General features: G+C 42.4%; 1 protein-coding gene across 1 annotated transcript in view; it reads left to right on the top strand.

The window, feature by feature from the left end:
• LOC137603624 (serine/threonine-protein kinase 32C-like) overlaps nucleotides 1-23,101 on the top strand; it is a 55,677-nt gene extending 32,576 nt beyond the window's left edge. The window contains exons 4-12 of the mRNA XM_068327257.1: nucleotides 6,461-6,634; nucleotides 8,368-8,405; nucleotides 9,274-9,363; nucleotides 10,447-10,550; nucleotides 10,652-10,768; nucleotides 12,315-12,440; nucleotides 12,792-12,920; nucleotides 13,330-13,397; nucleotides 19,225-23,101. Of these exons, the coding sequence (XP_068183358.1) occupies nucleotides 6,461-6,634; nucleotides 8,368-8,405; nucleotides 9,274-9,363; nucleotides 10,447-10,550; nucleotides 10,652-10,768; nucleotides 12,315-12,440; nucleotides 12,792-12,920; nucleotides 13,330-13,397; nucleotides 19,225-19,438 (1,060 nt within the window). The 3' untranslated portion in view covers nucleotides 19,439-23,101. The remainder of the gene's footprint in view (nucleotides 1-6,460; nucleotides 6,635-8,367; nucleotides 8,406-9,273; nucleotides 9,364-10,446; nucleotides 10,551-10,651; nucleotides 10,769-12,314; nucleotides 12,441-12,791; nucleotides 12,921-13,329; nucleotides 13,398-19,224) is intronic.
• The last annotated feature ends 168 nt before the right edge of the window (nucleotides 23,102-23,269 follow it).

The raw sequence follows: 23,269 nt of genomic DNA, 5'->3' as shown, positions 1-23,269 counted from the left end.
TATTCCAGTTGAGGCAATGTGCCATGCAGCCCGCTAATTATACAACTGAATCCAAAGATGCAGCCATGTCACTGATATTAACATCATGTCACAATCCTTCATAGCTTTCTTAATAGCCTTCTTAGTATTGCTGTGTGTTTCTTATTTTCCCATGTGCGTTTGTCTGGACGTTCTCAACCCGAGTGTGTAAGAATTGAGTAACTCACAGCTTCTTTTCCAGTGGGTGGTGAAAATCAAACAGCAAGTATTGTTCTGTTCTTAGAGGTTAACTTCAATGTCGTCCACGTCATTGTGTCCTCTACTTTCCAAAGTCGGCATTTTGCTCCCCCGGACATATTCTCGTGTTAATTTTAGTTGTACGTTTGCAACTTTGAGAAAACCTTTTGTAGGACATGGGAAGACACACTCCTCAGAGGAGTGTGTGTTGTGTTGTTGTCGTGCGGCCTGGTCAGCCAACGCAGTCCGTTCATCACATTTAAAAACTGGCTTCAGCCAACTCAGTTAGAAGCTCATGCTTCCCTCTTTTTCTCCATCCTGTTCTCTTCTTCTGTCCCTTTTACCCCCCCCCCCCTCCCTGACTCCCTGGGCTCATTAGTCAATGTGTCCTGATTATTTCACCCTGTTCTTTGTACTCTTCCAACATAGCTTACTTTCTTTTCTCATTCAATTTGCCTGTCTCAGTGTTGTCATGAGTTACTGCATGCCATCCTCATAGTTTTGGACTCTAACCTCACTCCTTTGTCCTCAGTTTACTGTCAGGTAATCATATTCAAGTGGTTGACCCGCAACCTCTTGTACTATATGCTGCAGGCATTAATTTTTTGATGTTAAGTTGGTTTAAAATCATTTTAAATTTCATCTTTACTGTGTGTTAGAGTGCCATTGTGTTCACTTTTTGTGCAGTATCACATTTTTATGAGGAACATCGGTTAAGCCCATTGACATTCATCAGTTACACCAGGGGTGTCCAGACAGGCAACTGCAGCCTGTGGCCTATTTTTGTTGGGGCTGTAGCTACTGTAGGTAATACAATGGGGTATGACCTGTACACTAAATTTGAGTGGACTGAATTGAAATTATTAGTTTGACCACGCAAGGAGCCACCTGTATTCTGTGAAGACTTCTAATCTTCATCTGAGTTAAAGGTCGTGGGCTATGTTGGAGCCAATCTGCTGGCTGTGGGCGAGAGGCGGGTACAAGTCATCAGTTCATCGCAGGGCCACACAGAGAGACAGACAACCACTCACACCCATACCTACTAACAGTTTTTGGAGTGACCAATTCACCTAAGTTTCATGTTTTTGTTGTCTAAGAAAGCCAGAGAACACAGAGAGAAACCAAGAGAAGAACATGGAAACTCAGAAAAAAAAGCTGCCCCTGAATTATAATACAAAATGTTGCAAGAAATTAGCAAAAAAAAGTTTAAGGGGGTAGCTGAACAGACAACAGTACTTTGAGAAGCACTTGTCTAGAGCAACTGACATCATTGTCTGTTAGGGCGGCAGTAGCTCAGTCTGCTAGTCCTTGGCCTGGGGACCGGAGGGTGGCTAGTTCAAGACCCATGTGAACTTAAAGGTTCAGATTGTGAACTGGCAGTGGGGAGGTGCCAGTTCACCTCCTAAGCAATGGTGAGGTGCCCTTGAGCAAGGCAAACTCCTCTACAAATTACAAGTTGGCAATTGAGGTGCACCAAGAAGGAGCTGCACACCGCTCTACCCTATAAATCTGCATGCTAGGGGCGCCATGTGTGTGTGTGTGTGTGTGTGTGTGTGTGTGTGTGTGTGTGTGTGTGTGTGTGTGTGTGTGTGTGTGTGTGTGTGTGTTTGTTTCAGAGCCTGTCAATAATTATATGCCCATGTGTAAGATATAAACAATGATTTCCCTAACAGGATTATTAGAGCACATTTACTCTTCAATCAATCAGTCAACCAGTCAGATTTTACTTATAAAGCCCTTAATCACATTAACAGACATTTCAAAGCGCTTTAACAGACAGAGAAACCCAACAGAACCCTCCAGAGCAAGCATAAGAGACAGCGGTGGTGAAAAACTATCTCATTGAGGAAGAAACTCCAGGCAGGTCCAAGACTCTGGAGGGTGGCCATCCGCCTTGACCGGTTGGTTGTAAAAGATAGGGACAGGGTAAGGGAAAGAGAGAGGGAGAAAGAGTGGCAAATAGGCCAGATAGAGTCACTATTTGGAGTTTAGATCCAGCCACTGAAATGGGGATTTTCAGGCTGCATTCACTGACTCCTGGGTTCTCGTCTTCTCTACTTCCCCACCTGTCAAGTAGACAGCGGCAGTATCTTGCGAGCATGTGAAGGGTCAATGTAGTATGAGCAAGAAAAGCAAAGAAAGAGAAATAACAGAAGCTGTTAAAGTAATTAATGTAAGTCCCTTTAACAGAAGAGAGAGAAAAAGTCCCGCAGCAGTCTAAACCTATTGCAGCTCATCTAAAGGAGTCTTTTAATCCTAATTGTAGGCTCAGTCAAAGAGGAGGGTCTTTGGTCTACTCTTAAATAAGCTAAGGGTGTCTGTCCCTCGGATCAAGGCCTTCTGTCTCCTCTTCTAGTCTAACTACAGGTAGTCTAACAGAGCTGATGGGTCACCAGAAATCCTGCATCTTTAGGACGAAGAGCCCTGGAATGGTGATACACTTCAGTGACATTTTCAATGTAAGACAGAGCCTCACAGTGAAGAACTTTATACGTGACCATAAGGATCTTGACTTTTATCCTAGATTTTATCAGGAGCCAATGTCAGGATGCCAGGACTGGGGAGATGTGCTCTCTCCTCCCACTTTGAGTCAGTCAGCAGGCAGCTGCATTCTGAGCCACTTGTAAGATTTGTTCTTCTGTTAATCTAATCACACAGTCACAACCTCTGTCAGACATAATCCAAACAGATCACTGCAGAAACACAGAAATATGCAAGCTTACAGAGAGTCATAAAGCTCCTGAATGAAGGTTGGCCAAGAAGTGAGTGCAAACAGAAGTACAACATCAGAGGTGACCTGAGTGTTGTTAAAGAGATTATGACATCCACAGACTTGCCTGACAAACCATAGCTAAAAATTGGGACAGACCTGTCTCACTACGTAGTGATAGCATACCATTCCATCGTGTCTTTAACCTCTGTGATCAAAAAATGAAGTCCCTCTTTGCAAGACATGGAACTCCTCAGATAGTCTACGGACCATCACACAAAATATTCCAGTGTTTTGCAGAAGAATATGACTTCAGACGTGACTTAAATCTCTCTGTACGCCCAATCAAACGTAAGGTAGAGAGAGGAGTGCACATACAGTGGGGAAAAAAGTATTTAGTCAGCCACCAATTGTGCAAGTTCTCCCACTTAAGAAGATGAGAAAGGCCTGTAATTGTCATCATAGGTTTACCTCAACTATGAGACAGAATGAGAAAAAAATACAGAAAGTCACATTTTCTGATTTTTGAAGAATTTATTTGCAAATTGTGGTGGAAAATAAGTATTTGGTGAATAGCAACAGTTCATTTCAATACTTTGTTATTTACCCTTTGTTGGTAATGACAGAGGTCAAAGGTTTTCTGTCAGTCTTCACCAGGTCTTCACACAGTGTTGCTGGTGTTTTTGCCCATTCCTCTATCAGATCTCCTCTAGAGCAGTGATGTTTGGGGGCTGTCGTTGGGCAACACGGACTTTCAACTCCCTCCAAAGATTTTCTGTGGGGTTGAGCTCTGGAGACGGGCTAGGCTACTCCAGGACCTTGAAACGCTTCTTATGAAGCCGATCCTTTGTTGGTCGGGCATTGTGTTTGGGATCATGGTCATGCTGAAAGACCCAGCCACGTTTCATCTTCAATGCCATCAATGATGGAAGGAGGTTTTCATGCAAAATCTCACGATACATGGCCCCATGCATTCATTCCTTCACACGGATCAGTCGTCCTGGTCCTTTTGCGTAAAAAAAGCCCCAAGCATCATCACTTGAACATGGCATGTCCCCTGCTGAGCTTATTGGTCACAGGCTACACACCACAATACCATACACTGCAGAACAAAAGCAGAACAGTGTAAAGCAGAAACAAGGACTTGTACAAAAGAGACAAAAAGCAAACCACGACAACTGCACCAGAAGCCTAGATCTATGGGCAAGACAGTGAGAATCCAAGATTTAATACTTGGAAAAAGAGAGCCACAGTTCTGGAGGAAGTTCAAAGTCCTATACCATCAGAGCAGTGGATGGCCAAATTCTGAGGAGTCAAATGAGTCTCTTGGAATCAATCCCATAAATGCCTTGTTGAGGTGTTCTATCCTCTCTAACCTGCAAGCACCTTAACCAAGACCTAAAATTATGTCAAAAAGAAACCGACTGATGTCTTTAAAAACAAGTGAACGATAACTAAAGCAATTTTTCCATGGTATTGGGAACACTTTTTTGTGGCACATAGTGAACACCACTTCAGAGGAAGCTCACCCTTCAGCTACATACAGGAAATCAGAGTGTGACAATGAGGTGATAAAAAGATGACAGTGAGGAATCACTGTAAATAAGGTCCTGTGGTTAGCCGTCTGCTAATGCTACTCTGTATTTTAAAAGTATGATCTTTAAAAGGTCATGGCAGGTTGTTTTGATCTATCTGGTTTGGGTAGCTGTACTGTCATTTCACATTGTGTGCATGTGAGGGTAGAATATTTGAGGAATGCTGTACGCTATAGTTTTTATTTTACTTCATGACCCATTTAATCCACATTTTACCTGCAGTGTCTTTTTGTAGAACTTGTCATTTTAATAAATAAATTATATAAAGCAGTGCTCCTGTTGGTGTGGAAACCTTTCTGAAAAGGTCTATGAACACACTGGAAGACGCACACAGTAAAGTGTAACATATTATAATGACATTGCAGGGGGCAAATAACCATGATCGGAAAGAAAGGAATGTCTCTTAGAAGCGACTATCAAATGATTGTAGTGTGTTCAAGACCGATAATTTAGCCTTCTGTGGGAAGACATTTTGAGAGGCCTGAACTATTTGATGAATCCTTGTCTTAGCCAGAGGAGGGGCCTGCTTGGCATGTTTTCCTGGGGGTTAGTTGTCTTAGAGCAGCACACATCCGCTGGCGGCCCACGATCCAGAGCTTTCCATTTGGCCCCCAGAATATGATTGAATTCAGGAATAGCGTAGTAAGGAGGAAAAATGGTGTTTCTATATTTAATTTGTAAATCAAACGAAGCCAACACCCTCTCAACAGTAGTTGTGCCTACCTTCAATCAAACATTGACAGTCATCGCTGTCATTTCACATTTCTTTTCAATATTTTCCTCGCTTGGGCTTTTTTCCCCATGAGAGCGAACCATCGTAGTGTCTCAGTAGCAACGGCCAACATATCACCATCCAATCCATCCATTCATCTTCTATACCCACTTCTGTTGTAGTAGGTCGCGCTGTTACTGAAGCCTCTCCCATCCGACTGGGTCGTGAGACATGGTACACTCTGGGCGCTACGCCAGTGCACCGCAGAGCCACATGAAAACAGACAAACACGCACGCACACCTAAAGGCATTTTGAAACCGCCCAATTCGCCTGAAGCGCATGTTCCTGGAGGTGGGAGGAAGCCGGAGAACCTGGAGAGAACCCCCCCAGACACGGGGAGAACATGCAAACTCCACACAGAGCGGGACTCGAACCCGGAACCACCTTGCTGTGTGACGACAGCGCTACACACTGCACCACTGTGATGCAATATCCAGTGATAGTTAAACGGCTTCTTTGAAGTCATTGATTACAAGTTAGTGGACATCCTCTGAAAACACAACAGTTTCAGGAGACAGAGCTTCCTGCATAGCAGGCGTCAATAGAAGTTTGGTTAATAGTTCTGGGCAGTACTGAGACTTCAAAACAGCCTTTTTGTCTCTGATGGGTTCAGGATAAGCTCCTGTTTGCATCCTGTATACGGCGATGACACCTCAGATTATATTCTTTAGCAACAGTGCAGAATATATATATGTGTATATATATATATATATATATAGTTGCCACTATAAACACTTTTCATTGAATCTGTTGTTTTCTGAATCAGCCTTCCACTTCAGGGACTTTTTCCTGCCACAAACAAGCATACTGCATGCGACAGTGATGCACAACCAAAAATTAAAAAATATCACATAATAATGTATCACTAGGATACAATATTAGTTTTAAAAGTCAAATTCAACATAGCATTCATATAAATACATACTCTATGTGCATTGAAAGGCTTTGGACTCACAGGTATCAGCATTAGATGAAGGATAGATGCATGAGTAGGGCATGTGTCCCCCTGGCTTCATGTCTGTGCGCTTAGATCTTTATGATGCATGTGCGTGTATTGATGTTAACATTGTACGTTTGGCTGATGCACAGATGTGCATGCAACAACATACATGTCCTGAGCCGTGTGTCTGGATAGTGAGTGAATGCTGTATCCTCTCTGCTCCCAGGTATTCGTTCCAGGATGAGGAGGACATGTTCATGGTGGTGGACCTTCTGCTGGGAGGAGATCTGCGCTATCACCTGCAGCAGAACATACAGTTCACTGAGGAGGCTGTCAAGCTCTACCTCTGTGAAATGACGCTGGCACTGGAATACCTGCAGGGCCAGCACATCATCCACAGGTACAGGTGGATGTTTGAGACCTGAGCTGTTTTCTGTGTCCTTCATGTTTCTGATAACTACCCATCCATACATTATGTTCTGCTTGTCCACCAGTGAAGGAGGGTATTACAAACATTATACTCACCAACAGTTTAAAACAAATGCCTCCACTAAATCAGCAGTGGTTGAACACATTGTTCTTGGCCTTAATTAATGAACCTGGGATTTAGCTGTGTTGTTGGGTAACAGGCGCTAAAGCAGGGCAGCTAAAACTGGATTAATGGGCTCTTCCTTTTGATTTGTGTTACATCTGAGCTACAACGTTTGGAATAAGCTGGTCTGTAGACCAATGAAGCAGGTTCCACTAATCAGGTTGATTGATTGAAGTCAAGGCATGAGTCAGGCTTTATCCATCTTTATGATTTGTAAATGTTTGTATTGTATTGTATTGTAAATGTTTTCTAACTGTGATGTGGATAAGGCCTTCATTACTGAGAGGTGGTTTGTTCTAAAGCCTGACTGAAACGCCTCCAGGGTGCTGAATTTGCTCTTCAACAGAAAGATGCCTGTTTGAAGGGGTGTATTTAGAAACTGGAAAGTGAGATCCCATTGAACACCCCCTTTGAAAATGGATAACATCCAGGGACACCTACTCGTCTAACACCATCTAAATAAAGGATCAAGTCTCTGAGCCCCAGTTACCCCGGTCTAAATGATAATGTATCCATGAGCAACATAACCCCAACCAGCTCCACGAGCACCACCCTCAGGGCTGCCACTGCTCCTCTGGAGGCAAATACAAGGCAAAACTAAAGAAATGCTAATACCGTCCCAAGAATCACAGGACAAAACTCGTACATCTGTAAACGTACGTCATCTCTAATGGACAATTAAACACTAAGTAGGTTTGTTCAAACCTGAACTTAGAGATAACTAGTTGTGTGTTATTCACTATGGATGTAAATACCAGTGCTGGTCCGCACTGTTGTCACAAAGAGGGAGCTAAGCCGAGAGGCAAAGCTCTCCATCTACCGTTCAATCTTCGTTCCTACCCTCACCTATGGTCATGAGCGATGGGTCATGACCGAAAGAACGAGATCACGGATACAAGCGGCTGAAATGGTCTTTCTCAGGCGGATAGCTGGTGTCTCCCTTAGAGATAAGGTAGAAACACTGCTGTTCGCGAGGGGCTCAGAGTAGAGCCGCTGCTCCTTCGCGTGGAAAGGAGTCAGTTGAGGTGGTTTGGGCATCTGGTGCGGATGCCTCTGGGACGCCTCCCTAGGGAAGTGTTTCTGGCACGTCCAGCTGGGAGGAGACCTCGGGGCAGACCCAGGACCAGGTGGAGGGATTATATCTCAACACTGGCCTGGGAACGCCTTGGGATCCCCCAGTCAGAGCTGGTGGATGTGACCCGGGAAAGGGAAGTTTGGGGCTCCCTGTTGAAGCTGCTGCCCCCGCGACCCGATTCCGGATAAGCGGTGGAAGATGGATGGATGGATGGATGGATGGATGGTCTTGTTGTTCTGAAAATCAAAGCATCCAAAAAACTGAAACGCCACATCTTCATCGTCTTTTTCTGCATCAATATCCTCAGGTTTGATGTCTGGTTATGATGTCATCTTGTGAATCCTTCTGTGTTACAAAGGAATCAGCTGACTCATCTTTAAATGTTTCTGATTTTTAGTAAATCTTCATACACGTTACACCATACCTGGTTTAAAATGATGTATGTGTCTCTGACTGTCCCTTCCAGGGATATCAAGCCTGACAATATTCTGTTGGATGAGCAAGGTAAGCGTGTGTGTGTGTGTGTGTGTGTGTGTGTGTGTGTGTGTGTGTGTGTGTGTGCGCGGTGTGTGTGTGTGTGTGTGTGTGTGTGTGTGTGTGTGTGTGTGTGTGTGTGTGTGTGTGTGTGTGTGTGTGTGTGTGTGTTAGAGTCATGGGTTAATGGCACTTAAGCCGTATGAATAACAGTCTCGTCATCACTTTAAACTGTCTGCTCATTAGAAACATGTTTTTCTGAAGATGCTCATTGAATTAAAAGCCCACTATTCTATCTCACATCTTTGTTCCAAACTCTCTGTCAGGGCAGACCCCTTATGGATGAAAGTTGTTTTCCCTTCAGTCGTCCTCATGACAGGCTTCTCTCCTCATCACCTGTCAGCATCTTGAGGGACGTCTCATTCAGTCAGTCAAACATTTCATTTGATGGCTGCAATGATGATTTGAATATCAATTCTCCATCAATTCTGTTCAGATTATTTCTCTTTGCAGTCCCTCCTGACTGAAACATGTGTTTTCATGAAACAACCTGTCACTTTAGGCTCTATCATTACAGTACCTGTAAGTACAGGTGTACCTGTGTCTGTGCTCTCGGAGAAAAACACCAAATGTCCCAAACCCCTCAAGAAGCCAGAGTACCGGCAGTACTTTAGGACAATGACACAGTTAGCCCTCCAGACTCCTAAAAGTCACAACACAATGAAGGTCAGAGAGGTCAGGAATGTGTGTGACACAAAGCCACAAGGACACACTGATCCAGTTGACTTAATGTTAGACTGTGTTGGTTTTTTATACATTTTTATTCATTTATGGCATGTGATGAGAGGTGTTTTGATGAAAAATCAAGTTTTAATTGATTTTGTGGTTGCTTTTCCAGGTCATGCTCACCTGACGGACTTCAACATAGCCACCATAATAAAGAATGGCGAGAGAGCCACAGCCTTAGCTGGAACCAAGCCCTACATGGGTAACACCCGTTCTTTCACAGCCAGTTTGTCAACCACGTATAGAACAGTACATTCTGTTTGTATACATGTATGAGGTTAGGTTGATTTGTTTTAATGCAGTCAGTCAGTCTCCATTTTAACTCAGAAATATACTAAACCAGTGACTTCATTTACAATATTGTCAAGTATAAATGAATTGAATGTGAATTGAATCTTGAATTGAATATTCCTGAACAAGACTGTTTGACAGGACTTTCAGTAAAGGAGTTCAATCTTACGTAACCAGGTAACACTTTTTAAAAAAGTAGGACGTTCCTCTTCGGGTCGTAACTCTTGACTAATTTGCAAAATAATATTTATTGCAATTATTCATTGCTATACCTTTATCAGGCAAACTAACATGTTTGCCACTTCTGGCAGTTGTTCCAATTTGCTTGATGTTTCACTTTATTAAGCCCCTCAACAAGAACATTGAAAAATGAGAAAAATAATAGTGATATACAAAAACTACAGTTACCCTAAGCTGCTTGGCCTGAATTAAAAAATTATTTACATAAATACAAAAAAATGCTCTTTTTTGGCAAAACGATGCTTCATTGTTTCATACATTTATACATAGTATGATCACATAGAATTATATATCGTACAGTCTCTGTTGGGGGCATTTTGTCTGTTGCTGAGGAGAAGTGGGCAGTCCTTAATGCACCGGGGCAAGCTGGGGTTGGATACACATAGACTGGGGCAAGTGGGGCAGGAACCACCAACATTCCATGAAGTGGAGGTTTGCTTAGCACCTCAGCCAACACTGCCCTGTTTTATTTAGTGTGAAGAATGAGCCTTAAAGTTTTCTGTAGAGATCATTTATTTTGCACAGAAACAACCTCAGTCAGATGAGACTTGACACTCGCGTGTGACGTTAGCATTGGTCATATTATTTATAGGAGATACTCTATAAATTCTATGTCTTTGTAGGCACTGAGAATTAAATTGTGTTAAGTTGTAATCTCTGAGAGAACAGATATCCCCTCCTGAGGAGAGTACATTCCACCGCTCGTAGGAAAAGTGAACAGAGTTGACAGAATATTCTCTTTGTGTGCCGTCAGCCCCAGAGATCTTTCACTCTTTTGTAAGTGGAGGGAGCGGTTACGCCTTTGAAGTGGACTGGTGGTCACTGGGGGTGACAGTCTTTGAGGTTCTTCGTGGATGGGTGAGGAACAATGATAGCAATATGTGTTATTGGTAAAATTATCTGTAATTTCCTATTCCACTTCATCAGATCATTTCCTCTTCATGTCATTTCCTCTCCAGAGGCCCTACGACATCCACGCCAGTAACTCAGTGGAGTCGTTGATCCAGCTCTTCAGCACGGTCAGCGTCCAGTACAGCCCAGCGTGGCCCAAAGACCTGGTTTCACTCCTGAGGAAGGTGAGCTGGAGACCGTTTGGTTTGACTAATTCATTCATTCATCATTCATTCATCCTCTTGAGGACGATTCAGTCGTACTCATCTCATCCTTGCTGGAGCCTATCCCTGCTGCCGCCGTCAGGTGAGATAGACGACAGGCTGGGTACACCCTGGACCTCTCACCAGTTCACTGCAGGGCCACCAGAAAAACAGACATCCAGTGACTATTTACAGTGACCAGTTCACCAGAGGTTCATGTATTTTGGTGGTGAAGGAAGCCAGAGGGCCTGGAGAAAAACCCCAAACTCCACACAGAACGGCCCTGGGGGGAATCAAACCGGGGACCTTCTTGCTGAGAGGCGACAGTGCTGCCAATGCATCACCACGCTGCCCTGTTTGTCAATCAATACAAGGATTTTATGAATAAACTTGTTATTTTGGGGCAGGAAACTGAAACTCAACAATGGCCTGTGTGTGAACACCTGGTTTCAGTGTCATGGTGTCGTCTGGGGAACAGGACACCGATGGAACCCTGATTCAGAGACATGGTTCTGATGACGATCAACAGCACTACTATTTCTCTGAAGATCAGTCAGATTTTAAATGACTCAGTCTGTCTTCAGGCTGTCTTTGTCAAAGTCTGGATCCCTCATGATTGGATGATTAAGAGTCTCACAGAATTACAACAGCAGCCTCAATTTAATTGAGTCAGAATTACTTTTGCATTATTGATAGTCCACTAAAGAGAAGTGATGATTTTATTTTTGTGGCAGTTGTTGAGCCAGCTGGTTTATTTGATTCTGCCTGGCGCACTAATATTTCTATGGACCGCCTTTAGCTTTGATTACGGCACACATTCACTGTGGCGTTGTTTCAACAAGCTTCTGCTATCACAAGATTTATTTCTATCCAATGTTGCATTGATGGACTCACCAGATCACATGACCGTCTTCCATTGCTCCAGAGTCCAATCTTTATGTTTCCGAGCAAATTGAAGCCTTTCTTTTCAGTTAGCCTCACCGACTAGTGGTTTTCTTGAGGCCACACAGCTGTTCAGTCCCAATCCCTTGAGTTCCCTCAGCATTGTGTTTGTAGAAATGCTCTGACTTACTTACTTTCACTACTAAACATGTCCGTGAGTTCTTCCGTCCTTTTTCTTCAATTTGATCTCCCCATGTTTAAGTGATTGATGATCGCGATCATTTATTTATATACAGTATGTATGTATGTATGTGTATATATATATATATATACTGTGTGTGTATATATATATATGTGTATATATATATATATATATGTGTGTGTATATATATATATATATATATATAAACTGTGTATAACACACACATAGTTTATAGAAAGAAAAGAAAAACATAGTTTGAGAGATTACAATTTTACCACAATATCATAATATTCCACTCCTTTTCATGTACAATTTAGATGAACAAATGACTACTTATATGCTTATTTTTCAAAATGTGTGTGTGTGTGTGTGTGTGTGTGTGTGTGTGTGTGTGTGTGTGTGTGTGTGTGTGTGTGTGTGTGTGTGTGTGTGTGTCCATTCCAGCTACTTACAGTGAACCCAGAGCACCGTTTCTCCAGCCTGACTGACATACAGTCCTCTCCCTTCCTTGCTGATGTCGACTGGGATTCTGTGTACAAGAAGACAATGGAGCCTGTGTTTGTCCCTAATGTTAGTGTGTAGACGACATGAACACACACACCTGAATGTGCACATGTATACAATCAAATCACTAAAACACACCAAGTCACTCTTTCCTGCTTGCTAAGCATAAATGCAGCAACTACAACTACTGTCTGTGTATCAAAGGGAGCTAAAGGCTCATCCTGGTATTTCACAGTAGTGTCTGTATGTATACATGTACGTGTATACATGTATATACATGTATATGTATATACATTTACATGTTACCTGTGCATCTGCATCAACTTATATTCACTACACTCAGGTCATTGCGTGTGTGAATGTGTGCATGTACAGTACACAGTACACCTCCTCATTTAATGTATCGACCCCCTGCAGAAAGGTCGTCTCCACTGTGACCCCACCTTTGAGCTGGAGGAGATGATCCTGGAGTCACGCCCCCTCCACAAGAAGAAGAAGAGGCTGGCCAAGAACCGTTCTCGAGACAACAGCAAGGATTCTCAGTCTGTAAGTGGTGCAGCTCGTCCAATCAGACGGCAGAATGCCACCGTCAGGTATTTTAAACCATATGTGTACACATGTGGGCGGCGCAGCGGCCAGTGGGTGGCGCTGTCGCTGCACAGCAAGATGGTTCTGGGTTGGAGTCCCACTTTGTGTGGAGTTTGCATGTTCTCCCCGTGTCTGGGGGGAGGGGGGTTCTCTCCGGGTTCTCCGGCTTCCTCCCCCCTCCAGAAACATGACCTTCAGGTTCAGGGACTGATTGACTGGGTGTGTGTCTTTGTGGGGGTGTGTCTGTGGGGGTGTGTCTTTGTGGGGGGGTGTCTGTGGGGGGGTGTCTTTGTGTGTGTGTGTTTTAACTACAGTTCTTGATTTGTACAGAGGTTGATTAGCATTGTGTGTGACCCCCCCCCCACAGGAGAACGACTACCTACAGGAGTGCCTTGAAGTGGTGCAGCAGGAGTTCATGATCTTCAACCGAGAGAAGTAAGAGAACCCCAGAATTCCCCAGCAGCCCCACCAGAGGGAACAGAACCAGTGCTGTTACAGCCTTTGTGTGCGACGCTGTTTGAATCAGGATGTTTCTTCTAATCGTCTTCACTGTAAAGGAAGACAGTGACGCGGTGGTGATACTCGTAAAACACAGCTGTGAGGTTGTGAGGTGTCCACGGACAAAATGCATTTCCATTAATATGTACATTATAGCAGTGCTGGGCCTAAAACCATTTGTGGTCGGCAGCATTGTTGCAATATTGCTATCAATATTGCTATCATCTGTCTTCTGCTATCAGCAGATTGACAATCAATATAAACAAAACTAACAAGGAACTCAAAGGAGCAGCGTTTCTCTTGATCGGTGCTAACCTGTGACAACATGAACCGGATCACAAAGTGCATTCATGAGACCTGACGTCATCTCTGTGACCTGCACCGACCAGCATCTCAACAGGCATGAGGTCCAATTTAAAGATTTTGTTTTAAATTTAACTGTTTCCTAGTTTCTACGTTTACTATTATCATAAAAACAAAAGAAGAATAAAAAAGCATAAAATAATGAATAGAAAAAACACTGCTTTGCAATGAATAGTGGATAACTAAAATAACTAAACTAAATAACTAAAACCCAAATCTAGTGAAAAATCTTTCAATATTCATTCTTATAACTTGAGGAATACATTCTTTGGTAGAAGAAGGGTTTTTAATTTCAATATGAGTAATAAGTCCTTGTTTCAAAACAAAATAAGAAATTAAATCGATTTTATTCATCAGGGGAAAAAATTAAGGGGAGAGTCCAAACAAATTTCACTTATGGCATCTTGGTAATAAAATTTGTATTTCCCAAATTCATCAGTGACAGTTGATGGCTTTATGATTGTGACAAACATCAACAAGCATCAGTCCATGGAAACATGTCAATGAATCAAGGAAAAGGTTATTGAGTAAATAACACACAGGTGCAGTCTGGGAAGCAGCAGGTGATGCAGGTATGTGTCCCAGGTATGTGATCACACCTCCACTGAACACCAGCAGTAGTGCTAGTAGAGCTGTTCCAGTGTCAAGGCCTGGAGCCGCGAAAAAAAACAGGTATACAGTTAGGAGGCAAAAAACAATACAGCTAGTCCTCAACCTACAAACACAAGTACTGAGATGCTGTTCATAAGATGAGTAGTTTGTAAGCCGTTATTTATTAAATTTTTATCTACAATCACCATTTAAAGTCATTCAAATGTCCTTGATACTCTAAATGCTAAAGTGCTGTTTCCTCAGACTGACCAGAAACAATTACAGGACAGAAAACATCCCATAAGTCAGACACGCCCCTTTATGTTTGACGTCTGTTTGATTTCATGAAGTTTCTCAGTTAATCCATCAATAGTTAACATCAACTAGTAAAACATTCAGAGTTCAGCGTTAGCCTCAGTTAATGCTTCCAGACAGAAACCTGACCCAGAAACATTGGTTCCTACATCATTTAGTTCCTACAGGACAACATTGGTTCCTACATCATTTAGTTCCTACAGGAGGACAACATTGGTTCCTACATCATTTAGTTCCTACAGGAGGACAACATTGGTTCCTACATCATTTAGTTCCTACTGGAGGACAACATTGGTTCCTACATCATTTAGTTCCTACAGGAGGACAACATTGGTTCCTACATCATTTAGTTCCTACAGGAGGACAACATTGGTTCCTACATCATTTAGTTCCTACAGGAGGACAACATTGGTTCCTACATCATTTAGTTCCTACAGGAGGACAGCATTGGTTCCTACATCATTTAGTTCCTACTGGAGGACAACATTGGTTCCTACATCATTTAGTTCCTACAGGAGGACAACATTGGTTCCTACATCATTTAGTTCCTACAGGAGGACAACATTGGTTCCTACATCATTTAGTTCCTACTGGAGGACAACATTGGTTCCTACATCATTTAGTTCCTACTGGAGGACAACATTGGTTCCTACATCATTTAGGTACTACTGGAGGACAGCATTGGTTCCTACATCATTTAGTTCCTACAGGAGGACAACATTGGTTCCTACATCATTTAGTTCCTACAGGAGGACAACATTGGTTCCTACGTCATTTAGTTCCTACAGGAGGACAACATTGGTTCCTACATCATTTAGTTCCTACAGGAGGACAACATTGGTTCCTACATCATTTAGTTCCTACAGGAGGACAGCCCTGTCAGTGATTTAAAAAATATGAAATAACAGGCAGGTTGTGAAAAACGCTTTCCTACAGGAAGCCTATTGTCTACATTGAACCAAATTGTTGGCAGTTTCCATGGTGAATGTCCTCATTCACATAAATACATTGTGGGTTTGTTTCCTGCTCAGTCATTCACAGAGATGTGGTGAAAAGAAGGAGGAAATGCCGAATGAAGCACCAACAGGAGAGGGCAAAAGACCACAGGAAGTCCTTCATCAGAGCAAACTGTTCACTCAGTCTGATGTTTGCTGAGTTATTTTGAAATCTGAATCTATTGGGTGTTCATGTTACGCGCAGTCTAACATGAACAGAAAGCGGTTGCAGCAGAAAGGGGGACTACAGTATTGTTCTTATCTACGAATGTCCGCAAGTGGGATTTTCATTAGGATTACTGGCATAGTTATTTAAACAACTCAGTAGCAGTACATAAGTGGCAAAAAGGAAAGCACTAAGAGTGTTGAGAGCAACTCAAGTCTGGAGGTGGAGTTTAAATAGTTAAGGAGCGCAAGGCCCCGGAGGTAACATCAGTGAAATACCCTGAACCTGTTCAGAACATTAGTTAACAGTGTGTTTCTTTTGTTTGCATTCATGTATCATCACTCCTTAATAATTATAATGCGGTACCATTTTTAGTAACTGCTTCATCCAGATGTTTAACATCATGTGTCCTGCTCTCATCTCAACAAATTGTGACTAAAGAGAAAGAATGAACATTAGTGGGGAGCCCAGGACAACACGTCCACCACATGGTCAGCGTGTGTCTGTCTTCATCAAAACCATGCGGAGCCCGGTATTACCTGGTAAATGGTGGTCTGTCTGTCGATGAGGTCAGCACCTGCAGCTCCTCGCCGAACACTGTCTGGATGGTGTAGGAGGCTCTGGAGGAATCACAGGTGGTTCTGACAGAGCCACCAGGGCCATCTAGATACAACTAGGCTCGCTGCAGGAGGTAAATGATGCCGTCTGTGACCCCCCACACCAGGTGGGTTATAGTCAGTGTACACCCCCCAGAGGCAGGCTGTCACCACGTACGTAGACATCGAAGTGTTTAAGCAACAAAATAAAAAGCTAAAAAGTTCCACTTTGCCAAGAAATGAATAATTGAACTGACAAGGGTTAAATTGTAATAAGAAGAAGGCGTCTGGCCCGTCTATTCCTAAATGATGTTCCTGAAGCAGGACAGAACCTGCTTCAAGAACATCACCTGCTTCAAGTATGGCATCAACAACCATTTTGAAAGACCTGTCATAGCCCTTCCTATCCAAAACAGGACAGGAATAGAATCACTTTATGGCCTTCAAAAACAGTGATATGTCTTGAGTCCTAAAAATTGTGTTTTACCCTTTATCATATCAGCGGAGCTGCCACTGCTGAAAGACTTTTATAGAGGCTCCTATAATAATCAATGAAGCCAAGAAATGGCTCTGGTCTTGTTTTGTCGCTGGATGTTGTCTAACAGCTTTACTTTAGCATTAGCAGAACTAACTTGGTCCTACCCAACAGCTCTGCCTTGGGAGGTCAGGCTTCCCTAAGCAAACTGGCAGTTTTCAAGGTTCACTATGAGCCTAATACCCACCAAAGGAGGCCGGTCAGTGTAATGTCCATCTCCCAAGTGTCAGGATATACATTGCCCCCAATTTTTTCTCCACATCTATTTAACTAAACAAATAGATACAGGACACCACATGCCTCCTTTTAGAGGCAATAGAATCCAGAAATGAGGTTAGTTTGACTCTGAATATATTGAATGACCGGGTTGTTGAATGTCTGAATAAAGTGAGATAAGACATTCCTTTATCTCCTTCATGAGTCCCACAGTGAAGAACATTCCATTACTGGGAACCTGCTGGTTGGAGAGTCTGACATCAGCAGGAAGGACAGGCCTGCGATAGCGTTCCTTCACACACTTGGGGTGAAGTACCCTACCGCTGAAGGAGCTCTCCAGTGATGTTAACGTGTCCTGCAGGGGGTGGGAGTCGTTCTTCATCATTGATGACAACTTGGCCATCATCCCCCTCTCTCCCATCACCCCCACTGAGTCCAGGGGGCATCCTGACTTTTGCCCAGTCTCCTCCTATCAGCTGTTGTGATGCTCCTCCTGAGCTGATGGTCTGCTCTGACCCTTTTTATCGGTGTTCTGACTCAACTCAGGACTCGTCCGACCAGGCAACACTTTTTACCAATCTTCTATTGTGCAATCTTGGTGGGCCTGTGCAAATGGTAGTCTCAGTTTCTTGTTCTTCGCTGAACGGAGATTCACCTCTGGGGTGTTCTCCTGCTGGAGCCCAGGTACATCAAAGTTAAGGTGTTGTCTGTTCAGAGAAGGTGTTCTGCACCCCTTGGTTGTAACAGGTGGCTATTTGAGTTACTGTTTTCCGTCACTCATCGTGAACCATTCACAAGGCATTCTGGCTTTAGCGGACTGTTCTATATAAACCCTAGAAATGATGGTGCATGAATGTCCCAGTGGATCAGCAGTTTCTGAAACTCACCTGCTGTCTGTCTCCACCAACCATTCCACGTTTTACATCACTGAACTTCCTTCAGAGTTCTGGTGTTCGGTTTGAACTCCGGCCAGCTGTCTCCATCACCTCTACAATCCTAAATCACCAGTTTAATGCAGGCCACACAGAAACACCCATTCGTGCTCACAGTCACACCCAGAGTGACCAGTTCACACCCAGAGTGACCAGTTCACACCCAGAGTGACCAGTTCACACGCAGAGTGACCAGTTCACACCCAGAGTAACCAGTTCACACCTAGAGCGACCAGTTCACACCTAGAGTGACCAGTTCACACCCAGAGTGACCAGTTCACACCTAGAGTGACCAGTTCACACCTAGAGTGACCAGTTCACACCCAGAGTGACCAGTTCACACCCAGAGTGACCAGTTCACCTGAGTCGTATGTTGTTGGTGATGGAAGGAACCAGACCTCTGGAGCCAAGCACAACCCACTGCTGCCTTGAGGTGGTTCTTGATACTTGATATGAATGATAAGTAGTTTAATTACTTTTGTAACCTTTATTTTACCGAGGTAGATCGTTTGACAACAATTTCTCATTCACAATAATGACGTAGCTGCTTTGGTGAAGGGCTTTCTTTAACGTTTTGAAGCTAACCTTCCTCAGTAATAGTGACTCCTCTAATTTGATTAAGCGTCGTTTCATTTCACTTTGACTCAGTTTTGCAGGTTTGAAGACTGTACTACAGAGTTAAATTACAATGTTTAACTGCTTTTTTAGAGCCAAGGAGTCTAGAGTGCTCAATTTGTGAAGTACTGGGTTTAATTAAAGGATCTTCTACTGTAGCAGGATTAATTAAGACCAGCAAATTCAAGAACATGTTACATGAAAGGAATCTGGACAGAGAAGGTATTGTTTTATTGTCAATATTTGGAAGCTTTAGCTTTTTAAGCTTTAGTTCTTGATCAAGGTTAAGTTTGGAAAGAATCTGTCAGGAAGTATCTCAATGGGTTTGAAGGATTCCAAAACATGTTTATGATGTTTATATTTTCGTGATACATTATTTCTCACTATGTACAATTTATACACCACATGTGAGTGTGTATTTGTTCCTGTATCTGTCGTAGGTTGAAAAGGTGCCAAGAGGAGAGCCAATCAGAGGCTGGGGCCGATGATGTCTGTGGAGAAGGGGACGGTGAAACCGAGGCTGGAGCCAACGACGATGATGATGATGATGATGAAGATGTGCTCAAGCAGGAGGAAGAACCCAAGCAGATCCCAGAGTTGTCCCCCAAACTGAGCATGTGCAGCTCTGTGTGCTCCTCCCCTGGCAGTTGCTAGTTCCACGCCACCTCAGGGACAGGAGCAGGGCTCTGGTCCTGCTGACCTGCAGGTGGATGATTCTCAACTCTCTGCTCTTTTCTGCCCGGTGTGGAGGAAACCCAGCAAGTTAAACTTCATGCACATCAAGACCTAAGATGGTTCCCACAGTTTTATTTCAGTAGCATCCTCCAGTAAGGTATGAATGAAGCAGGTGTGCTGATTTTCATTATACCTGCTTAGAGTAATCTCTAACATCTATGCAATGTTACAGTAGAGCATCACAAATAGGACCCAGCCCAAGGAAGGACTGATGGAACGCAGGAGGTTCCTCTGACACGCTGACGTTTTAGTAACAGTTGACGTTTTTAGACAGCGATGTCCTCTTATCCTTCCTTTTCAAAATGTAACGACACACTGATGGTGATGACTGCATTATTCAGCATACCCAGACATTCATTGTTAATTTACTATGGCTTGACTTAACTCTTCCCTTCAGCTTTTTCCATGATATGCACTTATGACCTAAATCAGAATTGGTATTTGTTTATTTCATTTGTGGAGATGCTTCCATCAGACCCGTTTGTGGCTGTTTGACCGGTCTGATGTTGTAAACCTGTTCAAAGTGGTGCCTGTTGATGATAATCATCATTCATTATTTACTGTAGCAATGAGTTCATTATGGGTCACAATGCTAGTCAATCAAAAACTATTCTACTTTTCATGATTATATAGTACTGTAATTTTTGATTCATTTAAAGCTAAAAACAATTTAAAGGCAAATGGGCACAGCGGTCACAGTGTTGTTGTCACTGCGTCTGTAGTGTTAGGATTAGGCGTGTTGGCCCTGTAGCGTGTGCTCACACGTTCAAACTCTGGGGAACAAATACAAATAATGAATGATATATTTTAAGAATCTATTAGAGAGCTCTGTTTACTGTAGTAGACATAATTATATATTTACATGCTTCCGTGAATATTAAGACCATTATGGGACTGTTCTTAAGTGTGTATCTGTGTCCTGGTACTTCAATCATATAGATGAGGTACTGTTTACCGTCACAGTGATAGCGTTGCTTTTTACGTAACATTACTGTCCATCTGACAGCACATCAGTCTGAACGCTCTCATAATAAAATGAAACCCTTATAAATAGAATATGTTTGGAATTCAAGTCGACTCAGTTCTATGTGGGACTGACGCTTAAATAACTTTAGGAGAAGCTGCACAAAGCTCCACACTACCTAAGTGTACTGGCACAACTTGTAGGCAAAGCATGCCAAAGCTTTTCTACCATTTACATGACATTTATAAGCAACTGTGGGGGTCTGAATGTTTGTCTTTTCCCAGAGTAACAACCTAGTATTCCTTCTGCAAATGAAATTACCATCATTTATAAATTTTTATTAAGGTTATGTATAAAGTGTGAATTTTACACACAAGCAATGGTTAGAAATTTTGGGAAATGCTCCTAATTATTGTCTTACAATGAACTGGATAAGAGCTCTTGGGCCGTAGTTGCTGGGATGCTCAGAAAATGTTGTACTGTTTTCAGAACCACAGTTAATAATATCTGTATACAGGAACCCGTCCAGGTTATGACTTACTGTCTTTAACGTTGGGGATGTCCAATGATGACAGTAATCAGACCTCCACTGAACATTTGGGTCGAAATAAATAAGCTAAATGACCTTAGGTTGAATTAGTAACTGACGTGATGCATGTTATAAAAGTGAATAATTCAGACGCTTCACTTTCAGAGTTTTTTTTTAAGAATTCTAATTCTTCTAGGTGTCAACCTGTCATATTTTCATACGTCATCACAGTCATTGATGCTCCTGAGTATTACTGTGTGCTGGGTGAAGTGTTAGACCTCTGTCTAACAGTCAGTGATGATGTTATGGCCCTTAAAACACCTCGTCTTCTTCTGGTTGTAATGCTTGGATGGACAGGAGCAGAGGGTATTTTATTTGTTAAATGGTTATAGTTTCATAAATTGAGTTAAAATAAGATGACATTCTTTTAATATTCAATGCTGTAAACAGCATAAATCAAAGTATGAGCCTAAAAACCAGTTTCTTACCTTTCTCTGATGGTAGCAAAATGTTGAGTGGTGAACCTGAATGTTCTTTGTCGCGATGTGATTCGTTTATAGTGGTGTCACATTGGACAGATGAGCAACGTAGCACAATAAAGAACAAAAATGTGACATCAGAAATATTTTATGATTGTTTTATGGCGGTAGAATGAACACTCATTGAATTTATTTGTCTTAGTGTGAGGGTTTTTCTTCCTGTCCTAGTGAATAATAAGGAAAATTCACCCACAGCGGTTTATATATCACCATATCCTCGTTCTCACAGTGCAGACGTTACGGTTGGATCAATCTTCATATTTTACTCTTAGAGAGCAGATACGTATCATTCCCAAAATGTTAACGCTTAACATCATGAATATTAAGGATCTTATTTAAATGGAATAATAATCGGTATCTTCCAAGATGATAAATAGTGTTAAGCCTTGTGCTTTTTTGCATGAACTTTTATATTATAAGCTTGTTTTTGCCACAGTCAGGCGCTTGAGCCCCATTGGCTGACATGTGCATGTAGAAGCTATGGCTGATATTCTACTTCAGTACTCACCTGATTGTGATTCTGTCGAATCAGAGTGGAAATGACTTGTGTAAACGTTTCTGGACAGTGAGCTTTGTGAAGTGTGAACTGCACCAAAAGAGTCAAACAGGTCCAGTGTTACATACTGTAGATGGCATGTTTTCTTTTCTTTCCTTGCAGCATCCCATAATTCTGCGGTCAGGTGTGCGGTGTGTGGAATAGTTTCACACACTCGGTTACATCTTCTCTTGTGTGTTTAAGTGTTGCATCACTGCCTAAGCAGCAGAATGAGTGTCGGGGTAAGTTTTGTCTTCACCTCAATGCAGAATTAGCTGCATTACTAAAGCACTATTTTCTGTTTGTAGAAAAGAACATGAACTCAGTGAATTGTAAGACTCATTAAACCAGAATATATACGGTACATCCAGGACCAAATACACGGTCCTGGATGGATGAGCTCATAATTTAAATGTAGCATTTCTCAAGGTTACAATAGTACCTTCTGTTTGTCTTTGGGTCCTGCTTCAAGGCCAATGGACCTCACTGGCCAATAATGATGGGACAGCTTGACATACAAACAGCATACTTGGGTGTCCAAAAAGCCACAAGTGGAATCAAACCCATGTCTGCCACTAAAGGGTACATCATCTGCATATGGGGAACCCAGTGAAGTTATTTAGCCTCAACTGCACCAGACATTGATGAACTGCCATTGCAGGGTTCATAAGAATAGATTCATGCTATGCTAACTCACGACCAGCAGTATCACATGTTTTGTATTCAGCTGTTTTCAGATGGATGCTCTCAAGCCTTCTGTTTGAAAGTTCCATTCTGTTAATTTGTGGATATCGTTTGAAACTCAGTGCCCTATTTAGAAAATAAATCAAGAAGATAATGTCATTTATGCCTCTTTCCTCCTTGTGATGACATTTTGCATAATTTTCTTGTTGTGTAGAATTTCTACAGTAGGTCCATGAAAAGCTTTGTTTCACTAAAGAAACTGGTCCAAGTGTTTCAAAAGTGCTGCTTTACTGCTTTGATAATGAAATAAATCTTGCAGTCACTTGGTGTATATATTTCTTTGTTATTTATACTATATTACTATACTATATTACTATGTTACTGGAAGCAGCTCCCATCGCTGCCACCTGTGTAGCGTTCAGGACTGAGGTGTTTTTAACGTCTCTCGAATGGGACAAATAACGGTACTTTTGTGTCAGCTCTACTCCTGTTATTGTCA

The sequence above is a fragment of the Antennarius striatus genome, chromosome 11 (genome assembly GCF_040054535.1).
Source record: "Antennarius striatus isolate MH-2024 chromosome 11, ASM4005453v1, whole genome shotgun sequence".
Classification (NCBI taxonomy): domain Eukaryota; kingdom Metazoa; phylum Chordata; class Actinopteri; order Lophiiformes; family Antennariidae; genus Antennarius; species Antennarius striatus.
The sequence above is the reverse complement of the archived record's forward strand: the minus strand, read 5'-3'. Positions and strand labels throughout refer to the sequence as shown.